The 24,871-nt window shown below is 44.5% G+C and overlaps 3 protein-coding genes across 6 annotated transcripts; 2 read left to right on the top strand and 1 right to left on the bottom strand.

Moving 5' to 3' along the window:
• On the bottom strand, positions 1-8,531 carry DNAJA1 (DnaJ heat shock protein family (Hsp40) member A1). The gene is made up of 8 exons (XM_063321503.1): positions 8,267-8,531; positions 7,913-8,090; positions 6,650-6,754; positions 6,323-6,550; positions 4,786-4,900; positions 2,672-2,787; positions 2,007-2,107; positions 1-1,288 (listed from the first exon to the last, which is right to left on the bottom strand). Exons 1-8 carry the CDS (start codon positions 8,396-8,398, stop codon positions 1,070-1,072), a joined length of 1,194 nt encoding a protein of 397 aa, XP_063177573.1. The 5' UTR covers positions 8,399-8,531; the 3' UTR covers positions 1-1,069.
• Positions 8,532-8,571: 40 nt separating this feature from the next.
• Positions 8,572-20,167, top strand: APTX (aprataxin). 4 transcript variants are annotated; one of them, XM_063321505.1, is made up of 9 exons: positions 8,956-9,175; positions 9,826-9,883; positions 10,235-10,371; positions 11,318-11,364; positions 13,742-14,071; positions 15,565-15,624; positions 18,381-18,607; positions 19,406-19,509; positions 19,811-20,167. In XM_063321505.1, the coding sequence occupies exons 2-9, from the start codon at positions 9,837-9,839 to the stop codon at positions 19,963-19,965; spliced, it is 1,107 nt and encodes a 368-aa protein (XP_063177575.1). In that variant the 5' UTR covers positions 8,956-9,175; positions 9,826-9,836; the 3' UTR covers positions 19,966-20,167. The 4 variants fall into 4 exon arrangements, with proteins under 4 accessions (XP_063177574.1, XP_063177575.1, XP_063177576.1 ...); XM_063321504.1 differs by lacking the exons at positions 8,956-9,175; positions 9,826-9,883 and adding an exon at positions 8,572-8,789; XM_063321506.1 differs by lacking the exon at positions 9,826-9,883 and having other exon boundaries at positions 8,957-9,175.
• A 120-nt stretch (positions 20,168-20,287) lies between these two features.
• ACTL7B (actin like 7B) lies at positions 20,288-24,837 on the top strand. The gene has a single exon (XM_063321508.1). It carries the CDS (start codon positions 21,852-21,854, stop codon positions 22,953-22,955), a length of 1,104 nt encoding a protein of 367 aa, XP_063177578.1. The 5' UTR covers positions 20,288-21,851; the 3' UTR covers positions 22,956-24,837.
• The last annotated feature ends 34 nt before the right edge of the window (positions 24,838-24,871 follow it).

Raw genomic sequence — 24,871 nt, 5'->3', positions numbered from 1 at the left:
AACAATTTTGTAATTATATTGGAAATGCTTCATCTACAATAATTAGAACATTCATACAGAATTTTCAAGAGTCAGCTTAAAATAATGCACACAATACATTAATTTCAGAACATCCTAGATGCGTCGGTTGGTTGTCTTCACTGACAGTCAGTTTCTCTCCTCTGCAGGTTCACATATGCCCACCAAGAGGGCTGGTACTGCTTTCCACGACACACCACCAAGGGGTATCTGATTTCAGTAATAAAGGTGGAAGTCAAGCTTCACATGCCAGCAGGCTGACAGATTCCCAACTGCATGTGTGCTGATAAAGCCTGGAGGTTTCTACTCATGCACAGTAGTGAAGGAAGCTCCTGCAGCAGCCAAGCAACCACTGGCTCTATAGACAGTATGGTGCAGGACAGCAGCCACACGGTAGGCAGCGATGAACGAAAGCAAGCTTCACATCTAGCTCCAGGGTCAGGACCAAAGCTGGCAGAGGAAGGGACTGTTTGACCTTAAGTGCCGTAGCTTCAGGGAGCCTGTGGATCGTATGGCTTTAATGGGCCTGTGAAGATTGACCACATCCTTGTCGGCTTCACATATTATGTGGTTGTGTTAGAGTCAGTCCCTATTTAAAAAAAACCAGTACAAGCCCAAAACATTAACATGTTATCCTAACTGGTACAAAACTTAACTATATCTTACCATGAATTATAAGTACTTGTGCATATTTTATTAACAGAGTATAAGATCTATAATTCCTAAAAAGACCACCACAGAATCTTAGTTTAAGCCTGGGCAACTGCACACATACAGGAATTACAAGGCTTGGAATAGAAGACAAGCAGGTAAGGGAGTTTTCTTGACCAAAAGGCAGGGGTGAAGTGCAATCAACTTCATTTGAGCTTGCATCCTGGAGCTGTATACAAATTGCAAAGTCAGTTTAATTACTTAGTTTATTTATGCTTTTAGAAACAACTATGGCTGGATAAAACAACAAATAGCAAGAAGTGAGGGTGAACTGCTTGTAGTCCTTCACTCATCCACTAATGCATACAAAAAAAGCATCACAAGTTATTCACTGGCCCATTTACGATGTCTGACATTGAACACCACCTCTAGGGTGATGCTCATCATCTTCATAGACTTCTCCGTTATAGTGGTGTTTTCTTTTTTGAGAGGGATCAAAGTCCACTAAATCCACTTGCTCCATTTCCTCAGTTTCTTCTATTTCCTGCCTTGTAGGTAGCAGTTTTTCAAGTAAAGACAGCTTATCTGAGGAGAGGAAACCGCTCTCTGGGAAGTTCACCTGAAATCAAGAACTGGAGTTACTCAAATCTGCCTGAATTGGACTTTTCCCATCCCACTACAGGTAAAATACCTGTCAAAGTCAGCTTTATCATCACAGGTGACTTAAAGCCAGTGCTTAAAAAAAAATATCTAAGTCACTAGGGCTATTTTTAATGCCTGCAAGAAGTTAGCTTCTAACTCTGGCAACTTAACCAAGTCTTACACGACATTTCTTTTGTCTCAGGCTACTCTCTGGAATCACCCTAGAAGTAAAGTACAGGATATACCAACATTAGAGATATGGTTGAATCTCCTGTAAAATGGCAACAGACAGCCTGCTGCCACAGCTCCCTGCATTAGCTTCTCTCCAGAGACGAAATCAGCATTTTCCAGCCTACTCCTTTGCTCCAGCACAGGCGAAGTTACTAATTTGTCCTCTCTACAGGATGATAGAAACTAAAGAACATGCCAGGCAAATGGAAATTCATAAGGTATGTGAAGAAATTCTTCTGATACTTAAGGAACTTTTAGCACAGAGCATTCTAGAAGTTTTCTCTTTGTTCAGAACTGTAATTCTGTTTGATGGATTACATGTTTTCACCATTGGCAAAAACAAACACCAAACCAGGACATGTAATAATTGGTATCTCTTCTTGATTGAACTAATACTTAGAGGTTAAATTCTGGGGGGATGTTCAATGCTGAACTGTGCCATGGAAGTAAGTTGATCCACTTACCCTGAATTCTATGATCAGACGTCCTTTTTCATACGGTCTGCGATAAATTGGCATACCTTCATTCAACACACACTTAATAGCCCCATGCTTGACAACTTGGCCTAAAAAAAAAAAACAAAGACCAAAAAAAGAAGGGATCCCTGCAGGCAGCAGAAGCAGCTTTAGTTTTAATCCCTTCAATATTTATGTAACCTTCTACATTGTTGTTAGACAGCTACACCAAGATGTAGTAGTCTAATAGGGACTTACTGCCTGGTAACTTCTGAGAAGGAAAGCAGGTTGAACTCTACATTACATTCTTGTAACCTTGTTATGCTTCCCAAAGGAAGCATACTTACAAATTTATTAAGTGCTCCAGCAGTTCCAAGGCTGAAAAAGTGGTTTTCAGAGACCCACGGCCTTCAATTCTCATGAGGCATCCTCAGGATACAAGTATGTCCATGAGGTAAGGTCTGTTACTATATCACGCAAAGAGAAAGTTACTGCTGACTGCTATCCAAAAATCCTTTTTTGTTTAAAGATCTGTACTGCAAAGACTAGGAAAAGAAGCTTGATACTAGCATACATCCCTTGTACATCAAGATGGGATGTTTGTGTTCCTTTAAACTTCCAGCTTAAATTCACTGTATGCTTGGACTTTTAGCAGAAAGCAAACCAACACTTACCAGGATGGGAGGTAATAATAATAGTTCTATTATCCAGCGTTGTGATAGGCTTTTGAAAGCCACATAGTGCTTCAACCAGTTGAATATCCATCGCCATAAGAAGGTCTTCATCTCGTCTAAGGCAGAACCAATCAAAACCAGTCAGAGAGGGAGATGCAGTAAAAGGATCATATGCAGCTTCAGTATTTAACTTGGCAAGGACAATAAAGCTGCAATTTTAGTAGAAGTCCGGGCTATTAAATAAAGAATACTGAGTATTGATGCAGCACCTCAAGCTAGCAATTACAGGTATGATACCCATGCTGAGTCATTATCAAGTCTAGCTGTCCAAAGTGTAGAAGTGTTTATTGAAAAGAAATAAATACAGCAAAAATAAATGCAGCAAGGCTCACTTGCATCCAGTTTCACTTTACCACTCCTTCCCGATCCTAGGGAAAAATTCTCTCAGCCTCCTCAACATTGTCACTGGAACAATTATTCCCTTCCTTTGTGTAGATTAGGACTTTCTCAAGTGCATCAGTTAGCTCTACATTATTCTCTTACACTGGTTTTCTGAAGATCCGGTAATAGGGAAGTTCGAACAGCTGATGGCCACTCTAGGTTATGATGAAAGTAACTTCTCAAAAGCACCAAGAAGTATGTGGACGAAACAATGTAATTGTTTTAATTGCCTATTCTGACTTCAGTATAGCAGTGCTAGCGATGTCTGCATGCACTGCATGTTCAATGGCTACAAAATCCTCCAGCCTATTCAAAGAACTTAGTTATTTCACTCACCCTGTTTTAAAGGTCTCTGGAAGGAGTCCTGCCTCAAAAGTTAAATTTAGATGCTGACGGGAGAGGGGGAACATTCCATTTGTTCCAGAAGCAGCATGACCTCAGCATAACCCCACAAGACCAGTAATATCAAGGGTTATCTAAGGACACTAGAACTGAAGGCAGCAGGCAGAAAGCTCGCCAAAAATAAGCCATCAGAGTTGTGACTTCAAATCCCAAGTAACCATGCAAACAGTTTGGCCCAGACCGCCCCTTTGGCACAGCTGAGCTGATTCAGTATCTGGTTTCACTGGAAGTTAAGAAAAATCAGCTGAGTATGCTTATCCAAAGCAAACAGAATTGATTCTTAACCTGTGAGCTCAGTGTTCTTTGGCATAGAGTTCTGGCACCAACATCCAGAGGTCAGCAATATACAGTACAGTCAGGCAGACCAGCTGCAGGTTTCCGAAGAACCTTTGACTCACCATTCCTTTTTACAAGCACAATGTCAGTGGTCGGTGTCTCTAAATCCATTGATTCCCTTGTTACTGCTCTGAACAGAAGCAGTGAGATGCCAAGTGCAACACATTTCTGCGACATGACAAGTGTTGCTTTTAACTGACCAAAATGTACTGGACAGACTCATTCCACAAACAGTAACCTGAAACAAGGAGGCTTGCAACACCAAGCGGTACTGTCCAGTAACATGAAATCCTTGAGACATGGTCAATACTGCTTGAGTCACTTTTGCTTTCATAAGAAAGAACAGATAGGACTGATTACCCTGTCCAGTGCACTCAGGCAGGAAATGAAGTGGGGGAAACGACCTCTGGTCAGAAGGGTGCATGCTATATTCAGTAAGTTTGTCATAAATAAGATCCCTGAGCAAAAGTGAACACACTACAGGTTTTCTGTGCCTTGAAGCCAAGTGGGCAATGAACAGCTGCCTACACTAAATGGTAATTTTATGAAGCGAGTGATGGAATGCTAACCTAGAAAGAGCAAGGAAGCAATCACAAACAGTCACATCTGTTAAACAAAATCTCAGTATTTTAAGAGTTCTTAAAAGTCAAGATTTGTAAACTCTTAATAACTGTAACTGGTTTGGTTTGCCTTACCCTTCCACTGTCAAAGCTCACATAAGAATATCACGTGCTACTAGAACACAAGTGGCTGAGACTAGTTGTACCAGGATTCCTGTACACCTCAGTGCTCCTTTAGCCACCCAAACTCACACGTGAGTTCTAGCCACATGATCCATCTACTGGTATTTCCAGTAGATAAAATGTGAGTGGTAACCACGGAAGCATGTGGACAAGCATCTCGGGAATTCACAAAAAAGACTGCCAGAGTTTTACCTTGTAAATACAGAGTGGTCTTTTTGATCCAAGACAATAATAATGTCCCCTGGCTCCAGTCCTGGCTCTTGGTCCCCTTCACCATGGAATGTTATTTTCTGACCATCCTTCATTCCTATTGCAGAAAACAAAAAAGCAAACATTTTTCATTTTTTTAAGTGAGAAGGCAGCAGTAAGAAATATTTTTATAGGCACAAGATGGTAGCAGATCTCTGGATCTTTAACATCAGATCTTCCCTTGAAGCATTCATAATTTTTTTTAATCCACTCACATGTTCCACAAATTTTAGTGGTGCTAACCTGAACTATGTCTCAAGATCATTAAGCTTAATTGTACTGCAAACAGCCATCTGCCAGGATAAAGTCCTTCAGGGAAACGTTATCAAAACAGCTTTCATTACATGCACGAGTACTAAAAAGAAGACAGAAACATTGCATATAAAATACATTTTGAGGGCAAGTGACCAATGAGCCTCTTCAGTTTTATAAATATATGTGGCAGAGCTACTTGTGAAACATGATCTCAGTGCCTGCTGAGTGCAAGAAGCACTCTCCCTAGGACTGTAACCATCACATAAAAAAAACGATTTCACCCACACAAAGTCTCTCTACCATAAATTCTAGCTACCTCATGCTAGCTTACAGTCTGTTTTTCTATAAGGAAGGGAAAAGAAACTCAGTGATCTCCCCATCTAAAATGTCAGTGATATATCCCTACTAGCCCTCATATTTAATGTTACTGTAGGATTTTCCCTGTCAAAAACAAATTCAGGCATTTCATAAAGTGTTTACACATACAACAGCTGCAGATGATAATCAGGCACAGGTCTGTAGAAGCCATGTACTTGTCAGTTTGCTCTGTCTTACAAGCCGTGCACTACTCCAGGGACTTCTACCACCAGCTTTTAAGCAGCCTCCCCAACAGAAATGTATTTGTCACTCAACGCTGTTGAGTTCTCCCATCACTGTAAGGGTTTGTTTATCGAGTTGCATTTTGCCAGGCAGAGAATACCTGCACCACGCAGCACTGTCAGGGTTGCATAGCAAACAGAGTTCTAAGCATGAGAGGCTTAGCACTGTCTCTGCACCCTATTACTATAGCAGACCTGGTTCCCCTTCACACTGAAACACAGTAGAAGTGATCGGAGTCTGCAGGGTTTCCCTACAAGCAGGGAAAACTCATTGGGCAGACTAAGCCAACAAGTGATGAGTTTTATTTTAATTGCTGCAGCTACCTGACCAAGACTTATGCTTATGAGGTTGCTCAGAAATAGTTCACCACTTGAAATACTGCAAGGTTCAGAATTCATTCTTTGTTCTGTGCACAGGTATTAGATGCGAACACAGAAGTAATCAACCCTCCCTAAAAACAAGTCTCCTACTTTTTAAAGGCAGCAACAGGCAATTTTATTGCGTATGTATTCAGCAGTGCTACTTAGCGAAACAACTTCATGCATTTGCTAAAGCTTCTGTTTTATTGAATCAAAATTAGTCAGTACAGCCAAGTTCAATACTTCATCTTAATAAGCCACCTTACCTTTGTCAATGTGAACTTCTAATATCTTCTTTTCTCTAACAATTTTTCTGCCAGTGCAGCTCTTACACCGGTCCTTGGGGCTGATACGCTCCCCATGCCCCTGACACTCCATACACACAGACTGGATTTGTTGCACCATTCCCGGCCCAATCTGGTGAATTCTGATCTGCATGCCTGTTCCTCTGCAATTAGGACAGCACTCTACTGCACCTTTCTTACCACCACGACCTGAGAATGAAAATTGAGGGCGGATGATTACACACTACCAGAAAAAAACCCCCAATGCCTTTAAAAGCAACTTGCATTCAGTTTCAGTTTCATGGTTACCTTCACATTTGTCACAGATAACGTTCTTCTGCAGTGCAAGCTTCCTCGTTGCACCATTGTACATATCTTCTAAACTTACTGACAACTGATGGACCACATTTTTGCCTGCAAAAGAAAATGGATATTTACTCAAGTTTGAAAGTGCGGTCTCCAAGTAACAGTAAACTTCCCATGTCATTACGCTCAAGTCACGATAAACCAAGTCTGTGAGCTTTAACATTTTGTTTTGATATAGTTTTATCTTGGTTTGATGGTATTAGTCAATAGTCCCTTCATACCTGATGTCAAATTAGGTAACAATTCTAATTGGTTTGTCAGTAATGCTTCCCTGTTAGCATAAGTCAGAGACTCTTCTGTGAAAGCACAACCAATAACACAAAACATGTAGAACTTTAGACATTTAAGTTTTATAATGCAGAACTTTAGTTTTAACATGTGTCATATATAAGGAAGTGGGAGACGCTGCATAGAGTCAGTAAAGTACTTTCTTCCTCTCACCAGGGGACCTTCTGGAAACTGAATTGAGTACTTATATTTTTATGCTCAGGAACTAATTAGAACTTTAGCTTATACAGGCTTAGTTTTGTGAAAGATACCAAGTTCTGGCTTACTAGGAATACAATACTGTAACATTTTGATACAAACCCTTTTTTCTTCCCTCTGCCACCAGGTCTACACTAAGAAGTGATGTGGTCAGCACTACTCTTAACCAGTTCAATTAACAGTAGAGTCTTTCCCAGTGGGGTTAAACTGGACTTTAATTTCTGAGCGGTGTTTTACTGCAGCTTCAACTCAATTCCCCTGAACAGCACAGAAAAACAAAAAGGTTTCACAGGCTGAATTTGATTTGTCTATCTTATTTAGATACAGTTACTTGCAATGAAAAACCAAATACGCTTATGATAGCTCAGTTAAAAACATCATTTTAAGGTATGGTACCATTCCATTTCCTATTCAGCCTATTAGCTGCTGGACTTAACGCTCAGCTGAAGGCTTTCCAAACACGAAATCTGGTTAGTTATTAACATGAGACAATGCACAAGAGACCAAACTACCAGCGCATGAACCAAGTGCCCCCCCCGCTGTTTCCGGTGCAATGGGCTAGGGACAATGCTTTCTCTGACTTTAAGATCAGGTCCGTAACTTAATTTTAACGCTATTTAAAGTCTTGCATCTACAACATTCTCCTCAGGGACTCTGATCCCGTCTAGCCCAGCGACCATGCTGTAAAGTCCGGGAAAGTGGCGGAAGATGGCACGTTACCTCGTCTCTCTCTCTGCATCCTCCCACCGCCGCCAAAGAACATATCGAATATATCCATGGGCGACCCGAAGCCACCACCGGAGCCACCCTCTTTGATGGCCTGCTCGCCTCCTTTGTCATAGAGATCCCTCTTCTTCGGGTCCGACAGTACTTCATAAGCTTGGGAAATCTGCTTAAACTGCGAGAGACATACACCGTGCCTCAGACACCCGGCACGGGGAACCCCCAACGGCCTCCCGCCGACCCCCCGTCCCCGGCCCGCCAAACCTTGCCCCACCGCTCCCCTCGCCCTCCACCTCGGCACCCCCGCGGGGCAGCCGACCCCCGCCGCCCCGTCCCGGCCCCGCCGCTGACCTTCTCGCCCTCATTGGGGTTCTTGTCGGGGTGGTACTTCAGGGCCAGCTTTCGGTAGGCCTTCTTCAGCTCCTCAGCGGAGGCGTTAGGCTTCACGCCCAGCACATCGTAGTAGGTAGTTTCCTTCACCATGGCGGAGGGCGGCCCCTGAGCAGCGGGCGGTCCCGCACCCCGCGGCGGCTCCTCACCCTGCACCGATCCCGACTTTTCTGGAAAGTTCCGAGCCGGTCCCGCATCCGGGCGCTTTTGAGCCGGCACCGCCCCGCCCCGGAAGTCCCGCCCCCACACCCCCGCCAGCCGCCGCGCTCTGGAGGGCGGGCGGCCAATAGGGGTGGGAGGCGGAAGGCGGCCGGCCAATCACCGCCGCCCTTCCACGGCCCAGCTCGCCCGCTGCCGCCACCGCCGCTCCCGGCGTGCACGGGCCGCGCGCCGCACTGCGCATGCGCCGGGCCCTGGGCGGGCGTACCAAGCAGGCCGTACCGCCGGCACCGTTCCTTGCGGGGAGATACCGAGCCGCGGGCGGGTATGCCACCGCGGCTCATCCGCCGCTTTTCCGCCGCCCGCGGGGCTAGCGCCGCCGGGAGGAGGGTGGGGGGGGAGGGGGCGTTATCGCGCAGGCTTGATGGCGGCCTCCGCGCCACGCCACCGCGCATGCGCCCAGCCGCAGGGCGCGCGGGCTCGGGGCGCCGGCTTTCTGGTCACGTGGGGGCCACGCTGCGGCAGCCAATTGGCTGCGGCGCGGTGAGGGCGGGGCGCGGCGTTGCCATGGGGACGGGGCCCGGCTCCCCTGACGGCCTGAGGCGCGGTGGGCCGGTAACAGCGGCGGTGGCGGCAGCTGCGGCAGGGGTGGGCCCGGGGCGCTGCCTGGCGTCTGCGGCGGCCGTTACTGTGTGGCAGACCCCCGCCCAGGTACTTGGTGCACCGAGAGTAAAGGCGGCTCCCCGAGGCGGGTTGTGTAGTGAGAGGTGAAGGGGGCCCGTCCTGGCCAGCAGGCCAACCCCACGTCCCACATTTTGGAGTGTGTGACAGTGCTGGTGGTGTAGTGGGGACGGAGGGTTGCTTTCCACTAGGATAAGCTCACTACAGAGTTGGGAGGAGGAGTGCTTAGCACCAAACACCGGGCAGGGGTGTGGGGGTGCAAGATCTTTGCTGTTCAGGGTCAAATTGGTGCACACTGCTCTCTACAACTACGTGAAAGGAAGTTGTAGTGAGATAGGGGTCGGTCTCTTCTCCTAAGTAACAAGCGATAGGACAAGAGGAAATGGCCTCAAGTTGTGCCAGCAGAGGTTTAGATTGGACATTAGTAAAAATTTCTACACTGAAAGGGTTATCAAACACTTAAAGAGGCTGTGCAGAGAGGAGGTGGACTCGTTATCCCTGGAGGTATTTAAAAGACGGGTAGATGTGCTGCTTAGGGACATGGTTTAGTGATGGTTTTGTCAGTGTTAGGTTGATGGTTGGATGTGATGGATGTCAAAGGTCACTTCCAACCTAGACAATTCTACGATTCTGTGATTCCAAACTTGAGGGTCCAGTTTCATAGCATGCTCTATCTGCAGACTGTTGCTGCATGAACCTCCCTGTCTCGCCCTGTCTGTGTTCTGCCACTTTATTTTGGTAAGTTAATCTCTCAGATATACTCTGATTGCTTCTTTTGTGGGGCTGCTTTTCTGTCAGATGGAACTGTCCATCTAATTGATTTTTTCTGTATGTGATCTGTGGATGTGAGAATGTGTAGTCATGTAGAAGGAAAGAAAATAGGATTGCCCTTTTGACAGCAGCTTGCTCTTAGATTATGCTAGTGTTAATGCTGTGTGTTGCCTTGAATTTGAGGAACACAAACCCAGTTGGCAGAAGTGACTCAGCTAAGGAATGAGATGGCAGCATAATTCCTGGACCCCACTGCACAGGAAGGTGACCCATCGGGAAGCTGCGTGTTAGTAACATGCCGTTTGTTTTGCTCTATAGGACAGTGATGCGTGTGTGCTGGCTTGTGGGGAAAGAGAAATGCAGTCAGCGAATGAAACTGCCACACTTGGAAGCAGTGGTAATTGGGCGTGGCCCAGAGACTGGGATAACAGATAAGAAGTGTTCACGGCAGCAAGGTAAGGTTTAGCTCAAGTCCTGCTTTCTACATGCAACAGCAACCAACCTTGTGAAGAGTGTGAGATACCAGTACAGCACTCACATTCATCAGTAAAATCATTCTTCTCTTTAGCTAAATTACAGTGAAGCTAATGGACCAATGCTTTGGCCTAATTCTTAAGCCTGCTTCGAGCAGGGTCTAAATGGGAAATCATGGGTTTTGCTTGAAGTCTAAGCAGGCTTTCCTTAGGCTTACTTCTGCAGTCACTGGCTTATGGTCACCTTTCTCTGCATGGTTCATAGTATTGCCTAATTCTTAAGTCATCAAGCTTATAAGCACTTATGAAGATCTCTGGGTCCTAACAGATCAGAGGAGACACCTAATAACAGGAAGTTCAGCTTCATAAACTAAGGCATTGAACCTTAACATTGAGTCCCCAGGCCTGCAGTCATTTTCCACTGTCTGCACTCTTGCTTTATGAGTGGCACTTCATGTCCCTTGTCTTCCACCAGCTGATTTTCAGTATGACTTGTTATTTTATAGATGCGCTAGGAGAATATATAAACATACCCGTGATTTATAAAATACTCCCCTTCACATCTTCCCTGCCCTACGTTTCTTCCTTCTGGACACAGTCCTGCTCCGTGCCTTGTTGTCACAGAGGGATGGTAAGAATAGCAAAAACATGTAGAAAACTTCCACAGATTTCACCTTTATTCTGCAGTAATTCTGCTGATCCATGATTTGAAATACTCAGGTGTGACTCAGTGTATGGGTTAGTTTTGTTTTGCCTGTGGGCCTTGAAGCAGGATGAGGCAGAAGTATTCTTTGCCTACGTTCGCAGCGATCAGTTTCAGAAGGCAGAAGATGTTAAAATACATGAGTGTTTTCTACAAGGGGTGGTTTAGCAGAGTTCTGGCCTTTGCATTTACACTGTTTTGTGATGCTTTGTTCTTTCTTTACAGTTCAGTTAAAAGCAGACTGTAACAAGGGGTATGTCACAGTTAAGCAGGTATGTTTTTAAATATTTCTGATACTTAATGGGGTGGTTGTAGTGCTTAAACTCCACAAATGCCACAAGTGATGATTCTGTTCACCACATCTCAAGGGCCTGAAGCTGTTTTATGACCAAGGACAGCATAGTGAGCGGTTCTTGGAAGGGTTCTGTCTTTTTTTTTGTAGGTACCTCAATGGAAAGACCACACTATACCTTCCAGATAGGCTCCAGTCTCAGACAGCCAGACTGGTAGCATCAGGGAATGCTGCTGTGAATCTTCAACCTGTTCTTCCAGGGGGTACATTTGGGAGATTCTGGAGTTCTTCCCCTAAACTTGCTGATCTGCTTCCTGAGCCTTAAACTTCTAAAGCTGAGGCAGCCCTTCATTTGAGGTCAAATTGGTTCTTGTGTTAATAGGACTGGGCAGTTGTGGAAGGTTTCTGTTTTGATGGCTGATACAGCCAGAGGTCACCTCTGTGAAGGGATGGGATGTGAGACAGCACTGAAGGCATTCTCATGTTTCAAACTGGATGGATGTAGGCCTACTCTCTCATACTTAGGAGAACCAATATCCCTGAGACAATATGAAGGGAAAATTCTCTGGCTTCCAGTGCTGGGGCATGTATGTGCGCCTGCAGTATCAGCATGTGTGGACAACACATCAATGTGTTGTGCCTACTGAGGAGCAAAGTCTTCCATCAAAACACCTCCAGAGCTCAGTAAGCACAGGGACCCCACCAGTATCTGGTGAATCCAGCAAAGATCAGTTTTTCACAGAAGTCAGCCTTAGCCACAATTTGAATACTGTTACTGGAACCTCAGGGCTGGGAATATTTTCTGGCGGTGGGTGCTAGCATGTTTTCACTGCCTGCTCTAGAGCTGCTTCCCAGGTGAATTGTATGTAGCACGGAGTTCCAGCGATCAGTTTTTTGATAGTGTGTTGGCCCAGGAGATGTGAAGTGTACTTGACCTGAGTGAAACCGTGGAACTGTAGACGGAAGAGATACTGGCTGGAATTAGGCAGGTGCTTCATCACAGTGAATACCAAGTGATGAGAGGCACAGTACCATCTTGTGAAGCAGGCAGGTATCGCAGTGACAAAGCTGAAGAAACATTCTGTGACCGAGTTTATCAGTCATAGGGAAGATCTGGTTTCCTAAAGCTTGTTTCATGCATAAACATTAACGAAAAGCATTTTGCCGAAGTCGAAGACTCCTAATTTCTCTAGGGTCACCCTCACGATCAGGCAAAATCTGTCTCTGAAGCAGTCACTGTGGGTTGCCCACACCACAGGTAACTTTGTGTTACCAGTTATGCCTGAGACAGAGGAAAATATATTGCTTTTCAATTATCAGCTAAACTTCAGGTAACTTCTCAGTCTTTAAAACTCTTGTTCGAGGGGAAAATTATTTTAGAGCTGCATAAAGCTGTAAACTGATGCCATGAGAGAGGCAGGTAAAAATTTGTTTTTGTGAAAGTGTAAGGTGCAAAATGAAAATAAGAGTATTAAAATACAGATAGGCTGGTATATACTTTGCACAAGCTGAGGTGGATGGAGAGGTTGAGAGGTTTAGCCTTTCTTGAAGCAACAGGTAAGTGTTGTCACCATATTTGAACATGGTCTTCCATGGGTTGGAGAAGGTTTATCACATTTGGCTTGGGAAAGAAAAAAAAAAAAAAGGAACAAGGAGCTGATCCTGTGGATCAGTGGCCAGAGTAGTGGACTCCTCTGGGGGCTCAGAGAGACTTTTTTCCTGATTTTTTTTTTTTTTTTTTTTTTTTTTTTTCCCTACACTGGAGGGAGTATTAGCAGTGGGCTGTGGCTGGTTAGCCAGCAGTTGTGAGCCTGAACTCCATTCTCTTTTGAAATGAGCCAGAAGAGTGTGCTTATGTATTTGAAGGCAAATGTGTTGATGGGGCAGCATTTGGCAGAACCAGAAAACAAAATGTAGTAAAAAGAAGAGGAAAGAAAAAGTAAAAATAATTTGAAAACAGAAAACTTTCTGAATATGACTGTACTGAAATAATTTCAGGGGGTTCAGAAATAATTCTTACTAAGGCTGTGATTATTTTAACAGTTGTTTAATAGGTTGTTAATTTTTTTGAGCAAAGTGTGGCGTAGGTCTAGCTGTAACTCTGTAGACAGCTGCTACAGAACTGTCGGGTCCCTGTGACACCGTGCCCCTTAGGGTTGTGTGCTGACAGCTGTGATTGGAAGACTGGGCCTCAGAGGTGTCTTCAGCATTGGACTTCCCTGGTCCTCTAGAGTGGGTCGGTGTGGGGATGCAGTGAATACAAAGTGCACAGTATAGTCCAGGACAACGGAGCAGTAGTTGGCAGTTCCAGTTACAACATAGTTTGCTATTTTTTTTCCTTTTTCTCCCTACCAAAGATAGGAGTCAACCCAACTAGTGTTGATCTTGTGAATATTGGCAAAGGTGAAGAGGTGAAAATGAAGCCAGGCCAAGTTCTGCATGTTGTGAATAAACTTTACCCCTACACGGTGCAATTTGCTGAAGAGTTGGGGAAAACTGTTACAGAAGCAGAAGAGAAGATACAAACCAACAAGACGCCATGTGAGGACTCCAGTGAGAATGACGATGTAGAGCTTGTGCCCAGGAAAACAATGAAGATGGAGGTGGCAGATAGACAAGGCAGTTCTGCAAATCCCAAGCTAAGCAATATCAGCATATCTCCACACGGAGGAACTTCAAGCAAAAAGGCAAGTGTATTGATATTAGTACTTGTGCTCTTTCTCCTGGCGTTGACTCTTCCATCAGGGCTTTGGTCTTGTACTTTTGTGGGTACTACTGTTGGGGAAGCATCTCAGGTGAACACAGATCCTCAGATCGTGTGAGCTGACCTGCTCTGAGGCAAAGACTCTGCTCTTGACATCACCCAGGTCCTGAGAAAGTTACCTGGGTCCTATTATAACCTGAGCTGGATGGTCAGTGTGTGTGAAGGGGCTTGCTTGTAGTGAGTGAAGATTTAATCTCTGCTTCCTGTTGCAGTTTCTGCTAGAAGGACAGTCCACGTGAGCTCAGTTTAGCTGGAGTCACACAAGGATACTGTACGAGCTCTTGAGATGTAATCTGCTGTGTTACAAATAGAGCAGTGGTTATCTAAAAGGTTATGCACAAAGAACAGAACAACTTGACCCTCTCTCTTATTATTTTTCTTTTAATTGCCTTTTTTTTTCTTTCCTGCTGTGGTCACTCCTTGAGGTAGAGCCATGTTTACATTAATGAATGTTACCAGGCAAAATCTTTTGAAAGGGAATTTTTAGCCCTGCTGACGTGGACAAAATAAAAGACTACTTCGTGCATCTGGAATTATAACAGTGCAGTTGCTGGAGGAGAAGGCACAGAAATTAAACCCCTCAGGACAAAATTTCAGTCCCAGATTGTAGGGGGTTGACCATTTATTTCACTTTTGAACTCAGGGTAGTTGTATTAGGGCAAGATTTGTCATGGTATGAGCAGGGAGACAAGCTGATTCACGCTGTTTCTTGTCAGCACTATAATAATGTTTCAACAACTTTCCCTATAGGAATATGATGAAGATCATGATTGAGAATGCCTGTAAAATGATCTGAACAGATAAAACAATATCTATTTTGAAAAAAGTGCACTCAAGGCACCTTCTATTAGGTGTTCAGAGATCAAGTTATGAGACATCTGCTGGTGCTGGCTTGATCTTCCTGTTCCTTTCTTGTTTTCTGTACAAGCAGCTCCTTGCACTACATCAAAAAATAAGTACACCTAAGAGTAAGGCCACACACCGCAACCACTTCTTTGTTCTGTGCAGAGCAGCATGTGGTAGGACTGTTAATGGAGATCCTTATACTTCCTTTGGCCCTTGTGATCCATTAAGCAGAGGGTCTTTTAGTAAAGTAATCTGTCATCAATAGTAATCAAGGACTGTGCTATAGCACGTGCGTGCAAATTATTAAATTCAAACAGAGCTCTCTGTTGTTAAATTTCCAACATTTGAAGGACTAAACTTTGAATCTTAACAGTATCTTCTTAAAAGTTTTCAAAAGTAGCTTTGTGGGGGCAGTTAGAGCAGGTGTGTTGGCATTTATAGAAAGGAAATAATTCAGCTGTCATTCAGCTGAAAGTATGAAAGTATTAAAGTACTTAACTGAATGCTTTAAAACATATACTTGGATTCTTAATTCTCTTACAAAATTATTTTTTTTCTTCTGTGCTTTAGGAACATTTAGGACACTGGAGTCAGGGTCTAAAGAGCTCCATGCAAGATCCAAAAATGCAGGTGAGAGCTGCAGTCTTGTACTTTACAGTAGTTCCTGTCTAATTTATTTCTTTCTTCTGCAGTTTACTTTAATGGTCTGATTAACCATTGGAGTACTGTAAGGGCTGAGTTGTACTTGCATCTCTCTCTGTATCAGCATTAATTTGCCAGTCTCTACTATTTTGCAGAATGTCATTATCTTAATTATCTTTGAGCTCTCTACACTCTCAGATTTGGCCAACAAATTTCAAGTAGGTTGTTGTGAGAGCAGGCAAGCAGTGCAGTTGCTTTGTTTCCTCAGGGAAACCCCCAGGAAAAATGGAGGTTCCTGTTTGTCAGCAGCATGGCGCAGTTTCCTGGTTTCCAGCAAATTCTTAACTTCAGCACCTCTGTGCCTGCTGACAGGATGTGACCCCTGGCTCCTCCTCCTCCTCCACCCTGTTTCTTTGTGCCAGCAGGAATTTTTTGGGTGGTTTCTTTTAGCCTTCTGCGGATGGACCTCCCGCCCTCTGCTTCCCTGTGGCTGCATAATGGTTTTCCTTGAGCTCTTTTTTCGTTGTCTGCTGCCTGCTTTTGGGGAAGTCAGAATCAAGACGCAGAAATCTGACAAATGTCCTTTATGGCTGCAGTGTATACATACTTTCTTGTTATTGTATTCTGAGAGAGCTCTGAGCGAGTCTTCCCTATCCACGTATAGAAACTACTTTCATTTTATTTTCAGGTTATGGCAAACATACAGACAACTCTTTCTCAAAAATAAGCTTTTTAGCTCAACTCTAAAAATAGGGAGAATGCTCTCCATCAATATTCCACTGTCTGGCAGAGTAAGGCCTGAAGCTTGGGTACATTTAGCTTGGGTTTTGGCCAGCTGGGTGCTACATGTCCATCTTAACATTAGAGATGTGTTTTTCCCTTGGTACTTCTCAGCAAGAGTATGTGTTCAGGGGACGGATATCACAGACACCTGTGATACTTGGCTCTTGAAATCACTGAGTAATTTCAGTTGGAAAAGATTTTTGGAGGTCACCCAGTCTGACCACTTGCACATGGTGTGATTGACCCAGCCTTTGTCCATTTGAGTTGACATGATCTCCAATGGTGAAGATTCCGTAGCCTCACTGGGCCCTTTCAGGTGGTGATCACCTTCAGGCTAAAAATAGTTTCCTTGATAACTAATGAGAAGGTTCCTATTTCTTGATTGATGTTTTTTTTTTTAATTTATTTATTAATAATTGAAGTTTAAAGTGTTGAACTGCGTAGAGTTGCAGGAGAACTGGATGCCCATTCTCCTGGAAATGCCAGCAGTTTCAAATGAGTCTTTCTATGGGGAATGATAAAACTATTGAATAAGCTGTTGAATAAAGCTATTGAAAGTATTTGCTTTCTTTTTAAGCATGAAGCTTAATCTTCACCCCTTAAGCACAATTTCATATAGCACTTACCGAGACACTGCTTTCTTGACCCAAAAAATAAGCTGGTTTTAAAACTTTTCTTTGAATGTTGGAACACAAATGATTAGAACAAACTTTGTGACTCAGTGTTAGCTTTATTGGTTGTGGTTCTGAACTAAATACACAAACAACAGAACTCCTATCTTTGCATTTTAATAAAATATTAAATAAATGGCAATATGTCTTTCTACTGAAAACACTTGATCATGATGCCATTCCCACTGGGTGCATATGCAGACAGTAATGTGTGTATATAACAATACGACAGCGTCAACCAGTCTTGCTGCTGAATCAGTCGTATGATTTGCATGCTGATAAAATTTTAATCTTCCTTCCTGTAGAGCAAGACTGATCAGCTCTGTGTATAAACACATGAGAATAATTAGCAAAGATGACAAAGACATCATCCATCTCTCTCCAACAGATGTGCTGCTAAGAGACCAGAGACACAGCACACAGTTTCTGCTTCATAACTGGACCGATTTCTATTGCCTGGGACGGGTTGTCTCCCCTGTTCTCCACATGCTTTGCTACTGTTTCTCTGCATCAGCTGCATCAAATTGTTGCAGAAGACAAAAAAAAATAAAAATGAGGGAAAAAGGGCGCGATAGGCAGGAGTCTGTTCTCCTTTTTGTGAGTGATCTTACGAAGTAGCACTGGGGTAGCATGAGCTGAAATAGCTCAGACTTGAATGTTTTTGTCTTTGTAATGCCGGCAGCAGTCTGCAGCACTGAGCATGCTATTTGTAGCGCTTCTGAGACTGGTGTTTCAGAAGACTGGTGTTTCACTCCAGAAATCTGCGAAGGAGGAGGCGGTCCAGTGCATTCCTACATGCTCTATATTGAGCACAGTACTGTGATTTTGTTTCAGTGACTGCAAAGCTTGAATGTAGCCGGATGGAAGCAGTCTCTAGACTTCACGGGTATCTGAGTCCAGGTGATTTTCAAGAGAGTTCATATCCACCTGTAGCAATGGTTAACTTATTGCTGTATAAGAATAGAAAGCTTTTTCCTTAAAGTATATGAAGAGGGATGCTGGAGCATCTCTCTGTAGCTGCCTGGTGTGTGGTATGGAAGAGGATGCATATCCTGGACCAACTTTGTTCCAGCAAAAGTCCTCCTTTGAGTGCAATGCTCTGCTGCTTGATATTTCTCCCTGTCTAGTAATCTTTCCTGGCTTTTTTCCAGATATGTGTATTCAGAGACTTCTGCAACCACAATGGGATACGTATGTGGTTAACATCTCAAAATACACTAAATACAGTGTTTATAGGAATAAAATATTTAACTTTCAATCAGTAAATAATCTAGTTATTTGTTTTGCAAGGTTTACAAAGATGAAAAGACTGTAGTCATCAAGGATAAATATCCTAAAGCACGTTACCACTGGCTTGTCTTACCATGGGACCCCATTTCAAGCCTGAAGTCACTCACCAGGGACCATCTTGAACTCCTGGAACACATGCACGCAGTTGGGCAAAAAATGACTGAACAGTGCCCTGACAGAGAGAGTCTGGAGTTCAGACTGGGTTACCATGCTATCCCCAGTATGAGGTAAGACCTAGATGGGTCATCAGGTGGAGACTGTGTTCTTCCAAACCTGTAATGTGACCTGGCATTGCTAAAGAACAACTAATACTCCTGAACGCTACCAGAAATTTTGGTATCCAAGTGCTTTGGGTTCACTTGCGTACACACTGCTGCGTACGTGCCGATGGGTCCGATGGGAGATGCCTGTTGGGTTCCCCTAGCAGAGCTCTGCAGCTGGGGCTACAGAACACTTGTGGTCCAGTCCCAGCGAAAGAGATGATGCTGCCGAAGGCCAGGAGCTAGGGCCTTCCCCCTCCTGGGGCACCGATCTGGCATCAGAGACAGACTCTTAAGCCCATCAGGTCCTGCCTGATACTGAGCAAGGACTTGAGACATGTGTGTAAGTAAGCCAAGATTTTGCAGCGTCCAAATGCCTGTGGGTATTGCAGTCAGTGTTCCTAAGGTGTTCTCCAGTTCTTGGATGAAGCTTTAAGTCACTGGTCAAGTCCCATTCACGTACTCTGTGAAGTTTAAACCTTTGGTTCATTAAAACCACTGCCTCTGCCTTTTTGGAAACTAGCAGGAATAGTGAGTAGTGTAGAGTAGTGACCTTGACTGTTTAAGTGAAACGCTTGGCATGAGACAGGGCTTCCCAAACAGACTGGGTTTCTTCTGTCGCAGGACTGCGGGTCAGACGTGGTAGGACTGACCCATAAGGCTGGCAGTCCGACTCTGCTGAACCATGTCTGCAACTGATGCTACTGCAAAAGAACCTCAAGCATTAACATTGTTCTTCTCTCTTACCTACCTAATATATTTCAGTCAGCTACATTTGCACGTAATCAGCCAGGATTTTGATTCTCCGGCCCTGAAAACCAAAAAGCACTGGAACTCTTTTACTACAGACTACTTCTTAAACTCTGAAGGTAATGATTTGAAAAGATTACATTTCATAACATAATCCTGCTCGTGGGTTCTGGCTTTGGGCTTTTTTTCCAAACAAATGTGTAAGCTGTAAATTCTATTGTAGTAAGTGGAAGGTTTTATGTAATTTCAGATATTGGAGAATAGCACTAAGTAAAAGTCAACTGAGTTTTGTGACTGCTTTGAATTAGAATGCAGTGATGACATGCTGTATATACGAAGCAGCGTGCAGAGTTTCTGCAGTGTCATGTGTTTCATGATGCTACATGGTCCCAATACCTCTCATCTTGTACTTTTTTTCAGATGTGATAGAAATGGTAAGAAGCAAGGGAAAAGTGATGGTGAAAGATCATGTCTCCGAACTTCTCACGTTGCCCCTCAGGTGCCATCGCTGCAAACAGCAGCTGTCCACTATCCCACAGTTAAAGGAACATCTCAGGAGACACTGGCCAAAATGACTTTGCAAAAAATCATCTGACAACCTGTCTTCAGATTTCAGGCTAAAACAAAGACCTTGAAATGTTAGTGGACATGGAGGTTTTTTTGTTAACTGGAATGACAAATGTAATGTGGCAAAAAGAAGTGTATTAACTTTGTAATAGGTTAGACAAAAAAACACCCACAAACCCACAACAAAATAAAGTGACTTGTGAAATTGAAGGTGTGTTTGCAGCTTTGCTAATCTGTACACGAACTGAAGTTTGGAAGAAGTGTTTTTTTGGATGAAAGGATTTATTTTAATTCAGAAGCTGAGGCATTGAGTGCAGGTATAGGTTTCTACTGAAAAAGGAAAGAAACAATGATTTAGGGGTCTTTCTCTGAAGTTTCTCTTAAGTGGTAACGTTGCAGAGGCTGGTGTGGCTGACAGCAAAACTGTCGAAGGAATGTACTGCGAGTGTATGGGAAGGAGCATCAATCATCTGCAGCGTCCCCCCTTTGCTGTGCCACAGCATGGTTGAACATTGAGTGCTGCTGAACATCCCCGTGGCTGTGGAGCGGGCATTGCCCCCCGCCAGGCTGCCAGGGTAGTTGCTGCACAGGCTCTAAGAGGGACAGCCTAGCTCTGTCATGTACAAGAATGTATTTAATGATTTTTTAGTGTATATAAAACCACATGTATACTATGCAATGACCAGCTCTACTGTTCTCCAGGGCAATGAACTATCAAGGTTGGCTGTTGCTTGGGTTCCTGTGTTGAGGCTGGTACAGAAATTGTGTGGTTTAATGCTGCTTTGTTTCTCCACATCAGGATTTTGGTGAGCCGCTATCATTTGATGGTCATCAAGATGTGAACTCCCAGATAGGCAGCAGAGTGGTAGTAATAAAAATCTGTTTCTGGGTCCAGAACTGGTTTGTAGGGTTCCGTCTCGTCCTAAGCCCAGCTTTGGTTGTTAACTAAGGTGCCCTCTGGGTGAAACAGCTTTCAGTAAAAGAGCACACAGAGCTTTTATCCTAGGAAAATGCTGTGTAACTCTTGATAACGTATTCTGTGGGGAGAGGGTGTCCTTCCATGCCTCTATGCAGCAGCGCGTTACTATACACTGGTGGGGTGATTAGTGGCCTGTTGCTGCTGGAAAAGAACAAAGACATTCCTATAGTGGAATGGGGGACAGGAAGGGTGAGGGTTTGGCTGTGGCCTGAATTCAAACACCAGTCACATTTTGGATTTTGCTGACACTAGTAATATTATGCCTTAATTTAGAAAGCAAAACTTAAAAAAAAAAAACGACCAATGAGAAAAGCCCATCCAGTCTAGGGATTCACTCTTGACAGTTAAACTAGGGCTTCACTTGGCCCCAGCAGTACAGCAGTGCTAGACCTTAGCAACAGGAACTATTCTGGACCAACAGCAATGGCAAATGGTGGAGAACCGTGCTCTTCCTCACGTGGCAGAGGCAGGCCAGAAAGGAAAGCCACATGGCGTTGCAGTTAAATGCACTGTTTATGCCCCATGGCTCATGGCATCTGGGGAACCTCTCAGAGCAGGTCAAAGAGAAGAACAAAGACCTGCAATCCATCTACACAAAAATGGCACACAACTGTCTAAGTCATGATGGTCGCACACTTGCATCGGAGCACTGGTTCCTGAGGGGCAGGCCTACGTATGATGTCATAAGCCACTGGCATCAGTAGAACCACTGCCACCAGGGCTCCAGGCACAGGTCTGCTGCTTGCGCTGGCCCCAGGTGGAGTGGTGGCAGGGCAATGCTACTGAGAAGCACGTCCAGCCTCACCAAATGAAGTCACAGCTGTTCAGGAAAGGTCTGCAAGAACGGCAGCAGCGTGTGCGAGCTGTTTGAAGCCTACAAGGAACAGCCACATACCTGTGACCAGCCTCCAGGCCATGAAGGGAAATAAAGCAGTAGTCGTAGACATTGGCACAGGTTACTTCAAGTGTGGCTTTGGAGGGGACCCGTGTCCTTCCCACATTGTTTCATCTACAGTTGGTAAGCCCATGGCTGAGGCTGGGCGCAATCAAAAAGAAACCTTTATTGGAAGAGACCTTCAGAACAGCAGCGTACCCTTAACACTCATCAGCCCAATAAGACATGGCGTAGTCGTGGACTGGAACTGTGTCCAAGATACTTTGGAGTTTATTTTCCAGAGGGAGATGAAGATTCAGCCAGAGGACCATGCTGTTCTGGTGTCAGTGCCTCCCCTGTGTACCACTGCTGACAAGGAGAGATATGCTGAGATGATGTTTGAAGGACTTCATGTGCCTGCCATCCACACTGCCTACCAGTCCTGTTTATCCATGTACTCTTATGGAAAAACCTCAGCTCTCGTGGTGGAAAGTGGCCATGGTGCTTCACATGTTGTTCCTGTCTATGAAGGTTATGTTATACGTAGCATCACCAGGAAAGTAGATTATGCTGGCTTGGACATCACACGTTACCTCATGAAGTTACTAAATGAGTCTGGAAACGTGTTCACAGAACACCAGCTAAACATCATACAAGATCTCAAAGAGAAGTGTTGTTACACTTCTCTGAACCTTAGAAAGGACTTGAGTTTGCCCGTTCAAAGCCAGCAAATGAATTATGAGCTGCCGGATCGACACCTTGTCACTGTAGGCAAGGAGAGATTCCTTTGTGCTGAAGCGCTCTTCAAACCAGCCTTACTTGGCTCACAGCAGCCAGGGCTTTTGCAGCTGACACTTGCCTGCCTCCAGAAATGTGATGGTGACATCAACAAAAAAATGCTGAGGAATATCCTGCTGTGTGGGGGCAGTACTCTGATGGAGGGCTTTGCTGACCGCTTCCAGATGGAACTGGCCAGGATGTGCCCCAGTGACAACCTCATCATAGCTGCGTCCCCTCAAAGAAAGTCTTCTGTGTGGATTGGTGGGTCTATTCTGGCCTCACTCCACTCTTTCCAGGAGCTCTGGGTTTACAGCAGTGAATATGAAGAACATGGTCCCTCCTGCATTTTTAAGAAGTGCTTCTGAGGATGACATGGTGTTCCTTAGAATGACCAGTGTTGACAAAGGGTACCTGAATCAATTCAAGAGCACACGCCTTCTCCCCCATGCTGTAACTCAGATTTCTGCTGGAGCTGTTACTTTTGTGATATTGTGTGCCTGAAATAGTTCTTTTCTTTTGTATTTTGTATTTAATAAAGCTAGACAGCAGACAGCTGACAAACTTCTACTCTAATGAGAAAAGCAGGCTTCCACACAGCCACATTTGCTCAGAAATTGGGACATTCCTTAAGTTAACTCCCTATTTCTGTATTAATGGCTTACTTCAGTTCCTGATAACTGCATGTTTGTACGAGCCTCCACAGAACTCTGAAGAGGAAATTCAACACGTCTGTAAAGACAGCAGCTAAGGCAGAATATATTTCAAGATGACATCCACCACTAAGAAAGCAGAAGAACATCCTAGTAGAAATCAAGGGAAAGCAGAGTCCTGGCGGCTGCTGAAAAGAAGCCAAGGTTCAGCACCTGCAGAAGGAGGAAGCAGGAGGCAGGACATTCCCCCTTGACGCTGGGGACACCAGGTGCTGCTTCCAGCTCTACTGCTCCTTAGTCAAAGTTCACTCAGGAGGGAGAGGGGTAGGGGAAGACAATGGAGTTCAGTGATGAATTTACCATATGAATGATTTAGAAAACTGGCCTTCCACTGGGGTGGCAGACTTAAAAGTGGTTTTGCCCTGAGAAAGAACAGGAAAACATGCCTAAGACCAGAGGTCTTCAGCTTTGAAAAGAGAAGAACCCATATACATAAAGGAACTGTTGTGTTTAGGCACAAGCATGAATCCTCAGTAAGCCACCAGTAGTTCTACCCTTTCTTGGATTTTTTAAAGAGGGAATCTCTTTCTAGGCTATAGATTAGGCTGCACAAGGCATCAGCATTTCCTGGCATCAGATTTAGGAATGTCAGGAATTAGTGGTGCCAGTGTTGCATTCCAGTTGCAGGGCCAGAGCCCTCCATACCCTGGAGAGGATTAGACTCCCTCATGACCCCTTTCTCCAGATACGAGAGATGGCTTCTGTATTTCACCTTGGACTATGTTCTGCTACCATTTGGAAGACCCAGATCCAGTAAAACACTCCTACCCTGTGCAGCCTTTCATGTGTTTTGCCATCTCGAGACCCTACTCTTGGAGAATCTCTTTCCAGGATAGTCACAGCACTTTACAACAGGCTTAAGCCATCCCCACGCCACCCAGAATGGGCCATGTAATTCAGAACAGCTGGAAATAAGACCACTCCAATGCTTCATGCAACACTGGTAAAGGATTGTTTCACCCCACTTCACTCCAACAACCCCAAGCCTGCACAGCACATACAGTGCAAGCCCACCAGGCCATCCCAGTACCATGGAGTTTTTGCACGACAAAAACGACGATCCGCAGCACTAGACACATGCTAATGCTGTGCAGTGAGAGCACAAGCCCACTGCTGTGTCATTAGAGACCTCCAACAGACAGGAAGTGCCTTGTTTGTGCTGGCATTTTTCCACAGCACCTAACTGAAATGGCTTGCATTGGACACAGCAGCTGCCAGGCCAAAATTAACGGAGGGAGAAAGGGGCTGCAACCACTGAAAAGGGTTTCCAGCCTCGCCTCCAGAGCTTGTCCCCTCCCTCTGCTCCCAAGTCTGCCACTGTTACTTCTTGAGTCAGACTGCAGAAGTATTCTGGGGTAAAACCTAATTCTCAAGTATGAGATTTGATCAGTTTCCAGCTGAAACAGTTCTGCAATAGCACACAGCACAATCAGGGTACAGCTCCTGATCTGCCAGTGTTATACGGCAGCATTAGGTGATCTTTAAACTGAGATTAGTGTAGTATTACTCAGCAGTGTGTGACACTGACACCCCCCACCCCTTCCCCCCTGCTTTTATTGAAGTTTCCCTCT

Source organism: Chroicocephalus ridibundus, chromosome Z (assembly GCF_963924245.1).
Source record: "Chroicocephalus ridibundus chromosome Z, bChrRid1.1, whole genome shotgun sequence".
Taxonomy (NCBI): Eukaryota; Metazoa; Chordata; class Aves; order Charadriiformes; family Laridae; genus Chroicocephalus; species Chroicocephalus ridibundus.
This window is presented reverse-complemented; position numbering and strand designations above follow the sequence as displayed.

What these genes read in the sequence shown, in the direction of transcription:
- DNAJA1 (XM_063321503.1), bottom strand. Translation starts at nt 8,398, where the DNA reads ATGGTGAAGGAAACTACCTACTACGATGTGCTGGGCGTGAAGCCTAAC. An exon ending in AGAAGTTCACATTGACAAAG is followed by an intron (nt 4,901 to 6,322) that starts GTAAGGTGGCTT and finishes TTTCTGCAATAG; the next exon opens with GAATGAAGGATGGTCAGAAA. An exon ending in TATTATTACCTCCCATCCTG is followed by an intron (nt 2,108 to 2,671) that starts GTAAGTGTTGGT and finishes TTTTTTTTTTAG; the next exon opens with GCCAAGTTGTCAAGCATGGG.
- APTX (XM_063321504.1), top strand. Translation starts at nt 8,707, where the DNA reads ATGCGCCGGGCCCTGGGCGGGCGTACCAAGCAGGCCGTACCGCCGGCA. An exon ending in AGATACCGAGCCGCGGGCGG is followed by an intron (nt 8,790 to 10,234) that starts GTATGCCACCGC and finishes TTTGCTCTATAG; the next exon opens with GACAGTGATGCGTGTGTGCT. An exon ending in GAGGAACTTCAAGCAAAAAG is followed by an intron (nt 14,072 to 15,564) that starts GCAAGTGTATTG and finishes TCTGTGCTTTAG; the next exon opens with GAACATTTAGGACACTGGAG.
- ACTL7B (XM_063321508.1), top strand. Translation starts at nt 21,852, where the DNA reads ATGAAGGGAAATAAAGCAGTAGTCGTAGACATTGGCACAGGTTACTTC.